Source organism: Glossina fuscipes, unplaced genomic scaffold (genome assembly GCF_014805625.2).
Source record: "Glossina fuscipes isolate IAEA_lab_2018 unplaced genomic scaffold, Yale_Gfus_2 61, whole genome shotgun sequence".
Taxonomy (NCBI): Eukaryota; Metazoa; Arthropoda; class Insecta; order Diptera; family Glossinidae; genus Glossina; species Glossina fuscipes.
In genome coordinates this window covers 3,522,744-3,535,344 of record NW_023998433.1, presented here as the reverse complement: position 1 = coordinate 3,535,344, position 12,601 = coordinate 3,522,744, and the positions used below count along the sequence as shown (strand labels likewise).

The window sequence follows — 12,601 nt, the reverse complement described above, 5'->3', positions numbered from 1 at the left end:
AGAATTTCAACAAATTTTTAAAGTTTTCCACAGACTATACTGCATCCGCATGCAGGTCAATTATAATTTACTAAATTTTCCAATATTTCTGTAACTTTTGCGTTGGGAAATTGCTTTCAAAAAGCGCTCCTACAAACTCCCTAGATGTTATTTGCTGCGTTGTCGATAAAAGACTGAAGTTAGTTGCAATTTCGCGATATTGTGCAAAAGATGATTTTAATACACGAATTTGCAACCTTGACTGTTAAAATTAAAATTTAAATCTACTATGGTCAAGAAAAGAGAAATAAAGTGAATTCTTGAATTGTGTAAAAAGTTAAAAATGTAGTTATGCTTTGGTGTTTTTATAAACCCATCCCTTTAAAATGAAATGCTTCATGTTTCCATAGTAGCGTAGAGAAAACGTAAAGATCAAATTAAAAAAAAGTGATTAGATTGTGTTTTCGTAGCAACATAAAATAAAGGTATTATATTTCTATAAAGGTATTTATTTTTTATAAATTGAGCTTCATTTTTTGGTAAAAATTCATTTAAGAGTAAGATTCTAAAACTTTTGATAAGTTTCGGTCATAACATAGTCATGAAACTATAAAAAGAGGGTCTTAGAATACTACAAAGATCTTTAAAAGATTACAGCATGCAAAAAGTTCTTCTCAAAATATCGATTTATAATTGCGGACACGGAATATATAAAACGTATTTATCGGGAACTATTTCATTACATATCTAAGATTGCGTTTAATATACAGACCTATTGATTATATATGAATTGTAGAGAGAGGTGAATATACAACTAAATGCATTGATTGAACAGAATAAGAAAGTTTTTCTGAATTAAAATTAGTTGAACTTCTTCGTTACATTAACTTTACATTAGATTGTAATCATATAATCATAATTTATGCAACAATTTTTAATCACAGGTGCTAAACTCTTCTGATTCCTCTGGATCAACTTTCGATTGTAATTTTATAACATGCCACTTAATCTCAATATGTGAATTTTTAATTTCTTTAACAGCAGTCTTTGCAACATTAGAACGAATTGGTGTACTTAATACAAGTTGATTTGTGTCCACATATATAGATATTGTAAAAATTTTTAGTTAAAATATTTAGAAAGTAACAGTTTATGAAAATAAATAAATTCGTAAGTTTTGAAGGATGCTAAATCAAAACATGTAAAAACAATCGGCAAATATTTAAACCTCTTCATGTATACTGTTTTACTAACAAGCTATTATTTTTGGAATCTCGTATATATATGTACATTTCTTTGATATTGGTATAAAATAAATGAAAGAATTGTATAAATTTTGACAATATCCAACACTTCTTTTCGTAAAAAAAGTCTTTGTTTTGATTTACGCGATTCTCTTAACAGTAATAACTTTAATAACGTTAGTTAGATTTAAGTCTTTCTTTATATAATTGGTATATTATATGGAACATATATGTAAATAAAAAAATATTATTTAAGAAATCTACGTTGAAATAATACCAAGTATGAAGATAATTGAACATTTTCAATACCAAATGCGTTTTGATACCGTAAAAAAGATTCCACCGTTGCAATAAATCAAGTGTTTTGTGATAATAACGACATTCACAGCGTGAAGAAATGCTAACTTTTTTGATATCGTTCACTTTCAATCGACAGCTTTTCACTTTGTCTACTACATAGTGGTATATGTACTTATATATGTAACCGATAGTTCTTATCAGAAATAAACTTTATTCTTTCAAAAACAGCAAATTATATGGAAATTTCGTTTGGCTTTACTTCGTACTGTCATTCTTTCATATCCAAATTTATTTCGTAATTTGAATACGATATAAGTTTTAAAATTCACAATTGTTTCATTGTTAAACAGCTGTCAACAAAAGGAATCATTCACAATCTATTTACAAAATTATTGTGCAATTTTATTTCATTAGAAAGAGACAAAACAAAGTAAGAAATAGATTAATCAAATGTAAATTGTGATTTGCATAAAAGTTTTTATATACCTCTTTTTAAATAAAACTTATTATTAAGTTGCTTAGGTCTAAATTATTTATAAAAACGTAAAGAAGAAACTGACTTGCGAAATTTTCTGGAATTGATATACTATGTAAATTTTATAAAAAAAATGTGAATGTTATAATTTGATAAGTAAAGTGAAAAGTTCCAAGCATTAATGTTGACTCCTTTTGCAATGAAAAAATATTTAAACAGCATGTTTACTTTTATGGTTTTAAAGTATTGTTAAATTAATTTATAATTTAATTTGAAACATGTAAGGTGAATAAATATCCTTTCCTGCGCGAGTTATATATGTATGTAACAAAAGGTAAGAATAAAGTATGCGTGTTGTATATATAGATGTAGAAATGCATATGGCTATGTATGTATGTATATAAAATTTTATTATATTTTCTTTCTGAAGACAATTTACGCAATATACCTGTTTGTTTAGTTTCCATTACTTAGCATCAATCGATTTTGCCATTAGCCTCACGTTGTTATATGCGGAGATGTGTTTACCTTTTCGCCAGTAGTACAATTGATATTTAATGCCTACTATATTTTAGTTCATCATAGTGATATTTCTGAAGCTGCGGGGAACCAAAAATGAAGTGAACAAAGAAGGGAACTAAGGAAACTTATTCCGCGTCCAAGAATTTTGCATTACGCATAAAAATAATGGGAGAGCGGGAGTGCAATTATCTGTGAATGGCCATTAAAAAATTTTCCTTCTTCCCGCACCAGAAATATGTAGGCAATCGAGACTTGGTTTCTCTGTTTATTCGCTTTTAGTAATAACAAAAAAAAAAAAAAAAAAAAAATGACGTTGGATGCCTGAAACTTATGACAAGGCAAATATAAACTCCTTAGTTATATCTCATAATTTGTATTTCCTGTATTTAGCTGTGCCCTCTATTAATTCATAATTTAATGTCTTCACTACATTTTGTGCATATTGAATACTTACGTGGTCAGTCTGTAAAACCAGAAAAATTTTAAAAATCTTGAAAAAAAACGCAAAGTTTTAATTTAATCCTGAGTAATTAACTCAAAATGTAAATGAATATATTCTCGGTAATTATACCAATGCATTTATACGGCTGGTTTATATATTTGTATATCAAACCGTAGGCAAGAATTGATCAAATATTAAAAATAAACGTGTCGAAAGGTGCAGATAACGTCTGATCTCTGCAAAGGTTATATACTGGCTCAAGTAGATTAAAGAATTCGTTTCATGGTTGAAGCTGTGAGTGGAACACTACAGTGAACACTGTCACCTGCAATGAGCACACAGCCTTTTCTTTCTTTTCATGCCTTTTATGATGAAATTTCGTAAACGCCTCAAAATACATCGAATATTTTCTTAAAATGTCGGTAAGTAGCTTGACATTTACTTAAGGAGTGGAAAACTTTATACATTTGCCAACCATGCAAACGGAAAAACGAAATTGGGGAATTATGCGAAGAGTCATCGAGTTGTGTTTTTCTAGATAAATTTGCGTTTTAAAGGTAGTAGGTTGGTTCAGATCACACGCTTTTATATGTCTCAACGAAATTATGTGAAGATGCAACATTTTGAAAAGTTTATTACTTTGGCGTATACATTTTTTTCTTCTTCTTTTATGCTCTTATCTAACTCTTTCATAAGTTTGATAAGGCTTTCATATCAAACTATAACGGAAAGAAAAACATAGTCGTACTATCAGCGGTTAGTTGCTTAAAAACGTCCGTAGCCTATTAAACAACTAAGAAATCAATCAGATAAAGTGTTATGCTATACCTCCATAGCAGTAATTCGCTGTGTTCTTTTTGAAAAAGTTTGGGGAATTGTTTCAAAATTCGAAAAAAGAAACTTTCTTTCACGTGAAACACTTTTCTTCCCTTTAAGAGTTAGAAGTTAAAAGAAAATGGATTTTCTTAAGAAAGCTGTATTCGGCTGAGACTGGATCTTATATATCAAACACTGTCTTCTGTAATGACCCTATCTTCTATTTGCATCGTACCAAAGTGAACGTGTATATAAGAATTTTATTTAAAAAAAAGAAAATTGATTTTTTTTGTTGTTAATTTTAAAAATTGTAATATTGTTAATTTGTGGCGTTTGCTGTTTTTGCTATTTAATGAAAGATTCATTTGTTTTATAATACAGGATGCAAGGCTAAAGCGATCGCGAGTTATTGTAATGCGTCGTGTCTTCTTAATCACACGAAGAAATAACACAACCATTAAATTCTTTTAGATCGCAAACATTTTCATTGATCATATTTTTACTTTTTTCGGTTTTACTTATGAATTTATAAAAATTCAAATAAATAAAAAATGTTTAGGTAAATAGTTATCGTTTCGTTTGTCTTCCGGATGAAGACATTAGGTGGGTGAGAAATAAGACATCCGAGTAAAAATTAAGCAAGAAGTAAAATAATTATACTACCCAGTAGTGAGAATGTTTGTTTATAACTAGTTGATTAATCTCACGCCATTCTGACGATCCAGATAGGGTAAACGCGTGCTTAGCTAATTGATAAGAACGAAAGAAAATATTAACTACTCTACTATCATTATCCTTGATGTACTATAATCTAAAATATTTGAACTAAATTTAGTGTAATCGCTCGTTCGACTTCAACCAATCGAAATCTAAAATTTAACCTTTTGTTTGATAGTCCTCATATCGTATGGTGAATAATTAGAACGTCACGTCTACTAAAAATGTTTAAAATACGTCAGCGATCATGTTTACTGGTGACGTTAGCTCTAATATTAACACCCTGTATCATTGTATTGATGATAATGGGTCCCGAGTTATCCACCGAGCAGACGTTGTCGCAACGTTTGGGCGAGTGCCATATGCGTTTACAGTATTTGGAATCTATGTCTAGAACGAGACAAGAAGATGTTGCTCTTCTCTCGCAATTTATAATCATATTACAAAATTCGTCCGCAACAGCTTTAACGACAGCTATGCCGGCACAGTTTATAACGTCGAATAGCTCAACGCTATTTACGGCTGGTAATGGTACATCATCACTGTCAGCGTCTACTAATACACTATTAGACGCTCTATCCCCAGAATCTCGACAAATACTACGTAATGCTTCACAAGCTTATGCAATGCAATCGCATTTAAGTTCCTCATCTAGCATTCATTTGCCTACCGCTTTTAACTATTTGCCTCATTTGCTGGACGATCCGAATTCATTGAGACCAGCTTTATTGAAATCGCGAGGACGATCCGATGTCGGTATTATTTTGGGTGTACCAACGGTGAAAAGAGAGAAACAATCTTATCTTATAGCCACACTTAACAATCTTATAGCGAACATGAATGATGAAGAGCAAAACGAAACATTGATAGTAGTGTTTATCGGTGAAACCGAATCGGATACTGTATTCCGAATATGGAAACAAATCGAAAGTGCTTTTGAATATCATCTAGAGAATGGCTTAATAGATGTAGTAGCTCCAGCACCTTCCTATTATCCAGATTTTAATCGTTTGCACGCGACATTAAATGATTCTTTGGAGCGAGTAAAGTGGCGTAGTAAACAAAATTTAGATTTCGCTTATTTAATGGCCTACGCACAAACAAAAGGTAAGTTATCGAATTAGTTTAATGAAAAATTATTTCAATCCCTCCTTTTTAATTTTTAGGGACTTTTTATGTGCAGTTGGAAGATGATATTTTGGCTAAGCGTAATTTTTTAAGTACTATGAAGAAATTTGCTGTTACGAAAAGTGCTCTCACGAAACCGGATCAACCACCTTGGCTCGTATTAGATTTTTGTCAGTTGGGCTTTATAGGCAAAATGTTCAAAACGGTTGAGTTGCCTTATTTGATAACATTTTTTCAGATGTTTTTTAACGACAAGCCTGTTGACTGGTTGTTAACCTACTTTGTAGAGTCAAAAGTTTGTCGCACCGATAAAGATCATAAACATTGCAATACTGAAAAAGCAAAACATTGGTTCCACTATCATCCGTCGTTATTTCAGCACATAGGCACAAGCTCTTCACTAAAAGGTAAAGTGCAAAAACTCAAAGATAAACAGTTCGGTTCTAAAGTGCCCACGTTTTATGGTCATAATCATAATCCACCGGCTGTTGTAAAAACTAATATTGCCGTCTATAAAAACTACCAACTAAAAAGGGCCTATAAAGGTGAAACATATTTTTGGGGTTTATTACCACAGCCAGGTGATCAAGTGCAATTCATATTCTCAACACCAACATATCTCAAGCATTACCTGTTTCGCAGCGGCAATTCAGAACATCCTTCTGATCGTTTTTATAACACAACCGTTGAGGTATTACCCGCCGATACCCTTGGTGAAAGTTCCCCCGTTTGGAGTACATATAATTCAACTGCTGATGGTTATTTAATAATAGGTGGCTTCGACGCTATTGGCTTAGCGGAAGGTTTCATCGATCCAAAAATTGGAGCGATCAAAGAAATTCGCCTGCATATACATGGCGACAGTGAAAATTGGGCGTTGCTAAGCGAAATACATCTACAGGAGACACTAGTGGGAAATTTAGATGGTGAGAAAACACAAGCGAAGAAAACTAGTTGATTATCCTATTTTTGGCAGCTATAAATATTCATAAGATTAGCAAGAAGTAGTCGAAACGGATTTTTAAAAGAATGTCGACTCATCACGAATATTGAACTCGTATTATATATACATAAATGTAACCAATTCTACTAACGAAATAAGTGTTATTTTGAAAATCTCTTTTTGTTTTTCAACGAAATAGTGTTGTAGTTAACTGCTACTTTCGTTACGAACGTATGTCGGTGTTTAATCATAAAAATCACATTTAACTTGTATTGTTTTCTAGTACTCGAATTCAGACAATCTCCTTGTATTAAGATATAAAGAAATCGCAACGAAAAATAGAAAAATCGTTATTGTAATAATTGTGTTAGATGTATTATTGTCGACATTAATAATTCTTTAATATAATTTATTTACATGTTGTAATGCTTTAAAAAATCCTTATTCATATTGGATCAAAGATGTGAGGAACATTCCGGACATATTCACCCTATTAGGATACAACAGGTTTCACTGTTGAATATTGATAAGAATGCAATCTTCTTTAATTCTATATTGCCATAAATGGTGTTTTTGTCGGGCTTTCTATGTAGTATAGACAAAAACTTCTCGACGAAAACGAAATGGAATTCTGCATAGAAAGTTGGCTTTCTTTTAACTTGGCTTCACTTTCAATCAATTCAGAATACAGCATTCAATTCATTTGGACTGTAAAGTTTATATAAAATGTGAAATAAACATTACCATAGTTGTGCAAAGCAGTTCTTTAGTTCACGTGTGTATGTACACATACTAAATGCAAGTTTTGGCATTTTAAAATATTTATCTAATTTTTTGATGCTTGTCACACGAAGCGGGCGGCTGTCAACGAATTTTACACATTCATAAGCCTGTGTTCCTGGATTAGAGTCATACTCGTGATTTTATACAAGCAAGCGGTGCTGTTCCAACATGTGTTTTTGAAAACGTCATAGTTCTAAAAATTGAATTCGTACCATGTTAATATAGCTGCAACTGAAGCAAATGCTTTTGTGAAATATAATTAAAACATTTAATGGACCTCAAACTCTTCTTCAATGCGATTACAAATAGCTTTCTTGTTGAATTTCTTCCAATTATTGTTATTATTGTTTTTCGTTTTTTTAATATACCAAATATTGAACATAATGAATAAAAATGTACAAAGTCTTTAGTTGAATTGATTACTTGTTTTACGGTTTATTATCAATAATAAGTTTCTTAATTAATTTCCGTCCTATTAATGCTGCATTTCTCTTCCACCTTTCCTAAGTTTCTTTATTCGTTTAATTGCTTATGTCTTTCATATTTTAAATAACATTTTAAGCAACCGTTTTTTAAGAAAAATAAACTAAATAACGTTATGTACTGTGATGTGTTATTATAACTAATTTTTAAGTATTAAAGAGAAACTGAAAAAAGAAAATGAATCGAATTAATATATAAAAAGTGTGAATTTTAAGTTACTAATTTATGAAGCAAAAATAAAAAAAGCAACAATATGGCGTACTAGACGAATGAAAAGAATTTGCGTTAACTTTAACCTAAACAAAGGTAAAGTGAAAGTAATTTTGTGTTCATTGTTATGCTCACTATCGCACGCATAGTTATCCTATACAAGCTTAAAAGAAAAAAGAAAGGCATAAAGAGATATATCGACAAAAAGAACCATAGAACGGACACACGTGGTGTCGCTGTTACAGTTATTGACTATAGATAAACCATAAGAAGAATCGGCGAGTTGGCCTAACGAAATTTCAATTTGGAAAGTGCTGGCCGACATTAATACGTTCACTTTAAGGTGATGGACATTTAACCACTACCTTGAGACGAATGGAGCCTTTTCTTTCCCTTATATATATGATTTAAATATATTAAACTTATTATGTTATACCCAAGATCGGGTGGATTGTTCTGGGTTATAGTTCTTTCTTTATAGAGCCGCCAAAAATGGTTCGAAGGGGCTAATAAAATAAGCCTTTCAATCGCTGATTGGTCAATATTTAACATTTGGAGGTCCTTTAATAAGCCGTTAATTTCGAATAGAATCATTCTATGAAAAAGTATGGGCTATCAATGGTACGATATCGTCTTTAGTATGCTTAAGCATGAACATCAATCAATTTTCCTTCAGCAATAGTTTGTTTAAGAAAAGACCCTAAGTTACTTTTTTTTCTTTTTTTTTATGGTATAAGTCTTATTAACTCTTTGTCTTTAAGTATCTCGAAGGAAAGGGGCTACTATTCCTTTCTACTATTAATTTCTTTCATAAGTAAAAGCTATGGTAAGGGTATAGTACACATATGTCATCTTTTGATACACACAATGAGCAACTAATGTGAAGATAGCAAAAGATAAACCCGTGAACACAGTCAGCACAGCAACCGGTGGCTCTTTTTCTACTTTTTTGGGACTTGCTTTTATACTGCATGTAAATTGTAATAATACTAATAATATTGTATAAGAAGAATCTCTAAACTAAGTGTGCAAAAAGTTCCATCAGTATATGTCAATGAACATTGAGAAATATCTTTTTTAAAATGTAATCTTGATTGTTTAAAAAAAATATTGGTGCATTTGCATTTGTAAATCTAGAACTTTAAAGTTTCTGCTTTTTAATTTTTCTTTTAAATCTTTTTTTTTTTTATACAATGCTGAACGAAAAGACCGTGGAAGTGAGAGTTATAGAAATACATTTGAAAATAAATTTTTGTAGTCAAATATTTGTGGCAGTAAAATAAAATGATTCCGAAGGAATCTGTTGAAAATAACATCACGCATTTTTTCTTCATTAACATGACAATTTTTATATGTAGTGCGATATTTATTTATGCCACTACATGAATTGACAATAATTAAAGGGCCAATGCTGTTGAGGAAAATTTGTAAAAGTGTTTTGTAATCTTCATATTCTTCCGTTATTGCTAGGATGCTTACAGACAAATTCTATCCATTTTAACTAATAATATGAATTTCGAATCCTAGCGTCCTATCAGTAAACAAATTCTTAGAGTCTCATATTGATGAAACTGAAAAAATGTACAAAATCTCTGACATTACTATTATTTCTTTCTTAATTTCATTTTGCTCACAAATATTTTGAGTTATGTCAGCGAAACTTATTATTATTTTTGACAAATATGAAGATTAAAAATAGCAATTTTTCGTTTTTAAAACTGGAAATTAAAATCTGCTTGAAATCGCATTATAAGTCAGGATATTTATACTATTCCTCAGTCAAGACACGAAACCAAACTCCCTATAGTTTCTTCTTCTTTGTTACGCGCTAAATCAGTTTTGATAGAGTACATTGAGGATGTACGTAAACAGCAAGGACTCAAAAAAAAATAGGACTTTGATTATTTCGATCGATTCAAAATCATTTTCTGAGTTGCTTTAAGCTTACCTTTCTATACAATGTCCGCACATTTGGTTGTGCGTTTCACTTAAAGGTCGCGTTTTGAAAATGGATTGGATCAAATCATTTTGCGACTTCAAATTTATTTTGAAAAAAACGAATAAGAACATTATAGACTGGCAAGGATCCACATTAAAAACCCTGCACCATATTGTCTAACGCAATTTCTATCTTTATAATAGAATACAAATATTATATCTTGTTTCTATGCAAAGACATATTTTTCATGTGCCTACTTATGCAGAAGTGCGATTAAAACGCAACCTAATGTAATACAAATTTAATCTTTATATAGGACAGGATCATTTCTTTCAGTTCGCTTTTTTATCAAATTACTATTATGGATCAATTTTCGTTGCCACATATTAAAACTCAAACTGTTCTGCTCTACAAAGGGTCAATTTTCGTGAAAATCCATATTAGGGTAGGGTCCAAAAGGTAGACCGAGAAGGACCAAATTTGGCACAGTTAATTTGTTTATGTTAAATTACTATTATGATATAATTTTCTTCATGAAGCGTTGAAAATTATACCTTCTTGTCGTGTCAACTTCAGTGTTCCTTATATGAGGGGGTTCCAAAATTGCCCTAGCCGGTCCAAAGTTTCCATACCGACTTAGAATGCTCAAATACTACTAGTTAGCCACTTTTGATGAGAAATTTTAAAAATTGCAACCTTTTCCCATATAATGATTAACTTTTCAGAATAGGGCGTTATATGGAGAGTTGTTGAAAAAGTGGACCTATCCGAACCATTTTCAATAGAAATCGTCCTTGGGTCGAAACAAGTCATTGCACCAAATTTCATCGAAGTATCTCAAAAGTTGCGACTTGTCGTTTGAACACAAATTTATATGCACAGACTTTAGACGGACAAAGGGTCTTCTGAATCGACCGCTGTAATAAAAGGTGAATCTATCTCAAGCCCTTCTGCCTTTTACATACGACCGGTCTAGGTTAATATACCCTGTACGATAAGTGGCTAAGGAGCAGTATTTTGGCATCTAAATTGGTATGAAAACTTGGAATCAGCTGGGGAAATTTTTGAACGCCCTCTCATATAACGAAAACTGAGGTTCATACAACAAAAAGGTATAATTTTCAATGCTTCGCGATGAAAATTATATAATAAAAAAATATTTAAAAAAAATATAAAAAAATTAACTATACAAAATTTGAACCATCTTAGTCGATTTTTTGGATCCCACCCTAGTAAAGGGTTTCACGAAAATTGATTCTTTGCAGAGCAGAAAAGTCTAAGTTTTAATATGTGGTGATCAAAAATTGACCAATAATAATATAGTAATTTCGTACAAAAATTAACCCTACAAAATTTAGACCATCTACGTCTATCTTTGGATCCTGCTCTATGTGAGGATTAAAGTTGTATTATATTAGGTTGCGTTTTGGGCCCGCTTCCCCATAAATACACGCATTAAAAATACGCCTTCATACAGAAAGAAGATATAATGATTGTGTTCTGTAATAATAATAATAGATGTAAGCTATTTAATGGTCGGTTTTGCCTAACTATAATGTTCTTACTTGCTCTAAACATCAACCTAAATTAAGCTAAATATAGCCTAATCCACATTCTACATTATTTTTACCATATATAGTTTGTTTATACAAAATAAATAACCGTCAATTTGGCTCCCATTTCTACGTTTCTCCTAGTTATTAATGCATTTTATTGGAAAATTTGAGGAGAAGCATTAAAAAGCTGGCGACGATGGTACTTGATTAGTCTCTTGGCGATAATCAATTGTCCCCTAAAAAGAACGAGGCGATAATCACGGCGATGATCGCCTGCTTACATGATTATCCTCCTAATTTCTAACGTTAGCAGAAACGAGAGCAGAAAAGTCATCTCTAATTTTCTACACTTAGTTTGTCTGTTTCAATTAAAAACTAGGGAGCAGCCATAAGAGCATAACGCACTATAAGTACTCATTATAATCAGAAACACAGAGAGAATATTATAAATTTAAGGGTTAAAAAAGTATTTATCATAAAGTTGAACATGTCGTAGTTTTACGGAAAAATTCTTATTAGGCGACCCTTTGAACTTAATACACCTCTGCGATGGATATTCATTTCAAATGCAAATATTAAGGAAGGAAAAACGGAGAGAATGTTTTCTTAATATATTTTGAATTGTATTTGAAATTAGATCATTTAGTTTTAAGGCATCTGAATATGCTTGGCGCAACACACACTCCCTCATATACATATATGTAGATAAGAATACGTATACATATAAGAACCATATATAGTAGGATTAATAAATATTTATGTTTCGCGTAATTAATAATTCTTTAAAAAATTTAAGGAATCATTATTAAAATAGAAAGAGAAAAACTGTTTTAATCACTTGCTCAACGATTCAAATGTGAAATGAATTATAGCTTACGATAGAATAGAAATGTGATAACCATTATTTTGAATAAGATTTTTTCTAAGCAGTGTTAGCATGTCGCCCGATCATTTCAGTTTCCATAAAGCGTCCAATTCGTTAAGAGGATCCTTAGTAGCTTGTTTCTCCTGGGCGGTAACTTGTGGAGCAATTTTCATTTGATAAGAAGTCATAATGCCTCCTA

At 31.3% G+C, this 12,601-nt stretch overlaps 2 protein-coding genes across 5 annotated transcripts in view; one reads left to right on the top strand and one right to left on the bottom strand.

Moving 5' to 3' along the window:
* The first annotated feature begins 1,929 nt into the window (after positions 1-1,929).
* Positions 1,930-10,414, top strand: LOC119637864 (alpha-1,3-mannosyl-glycoprotein 4-beta-N-acetylglucosaminyltransferase A). 2 transcript variants are annotated; one of them, XM_038034248.1, is made up of 3 exons: positions 1,930-2,332; positions 4,674-5,602; positions 5,662-10,414. In XM_038034248.1, the coding sequence occupies exons 2-3, from the start codon at positions 4,720-4,722 to the stop codon at positions 6,579-6,581; spliced, it is 1,803 nt and encodes a 600-aa protein (XP_037890176.1). In that variant the 5' UTR covers positions 1,930-2,332; positions 4,674-4,719; the 3' UTR covers positions 6,582-10,414. The 2 variants fall into 2 exon arrangements, with proteins under 2 accessions (XP_037890176.1, XP_037890177.1); XM_038034249.1 differs by lacking the exon at positions 1,930-2,332 and adding an exon at positions 3,178-3,982.
* A 1,875-nt stretch (positions 10,415-12,289) lies between these two features.
* The window catches only part of LOC119637764 (tyrosine-protein phosphatase non-receptor type 23), a 28,453-nt gene continuing 28,141 nt past the window's right edge, over positions 12,290-12,601 (bottom strand). For 2 of the 3 annotated variants that reach the window (XM_038034029.1, XM_038034028.1), the window contains one exon: positions 12,290-12,598. In XM_038034029.1, coding sequence (XP_037889957.1) covers positions 12,486-12,598 — 113 coding nt within the window. In that variant the 3' untranslated portion in view covers positions 12,290-12,485. The remainder of the gene's footprint in view (positions 12,599-12,601) is intronic. The other variant, XR_005247332.1, reaches the window with a different exon arrangement.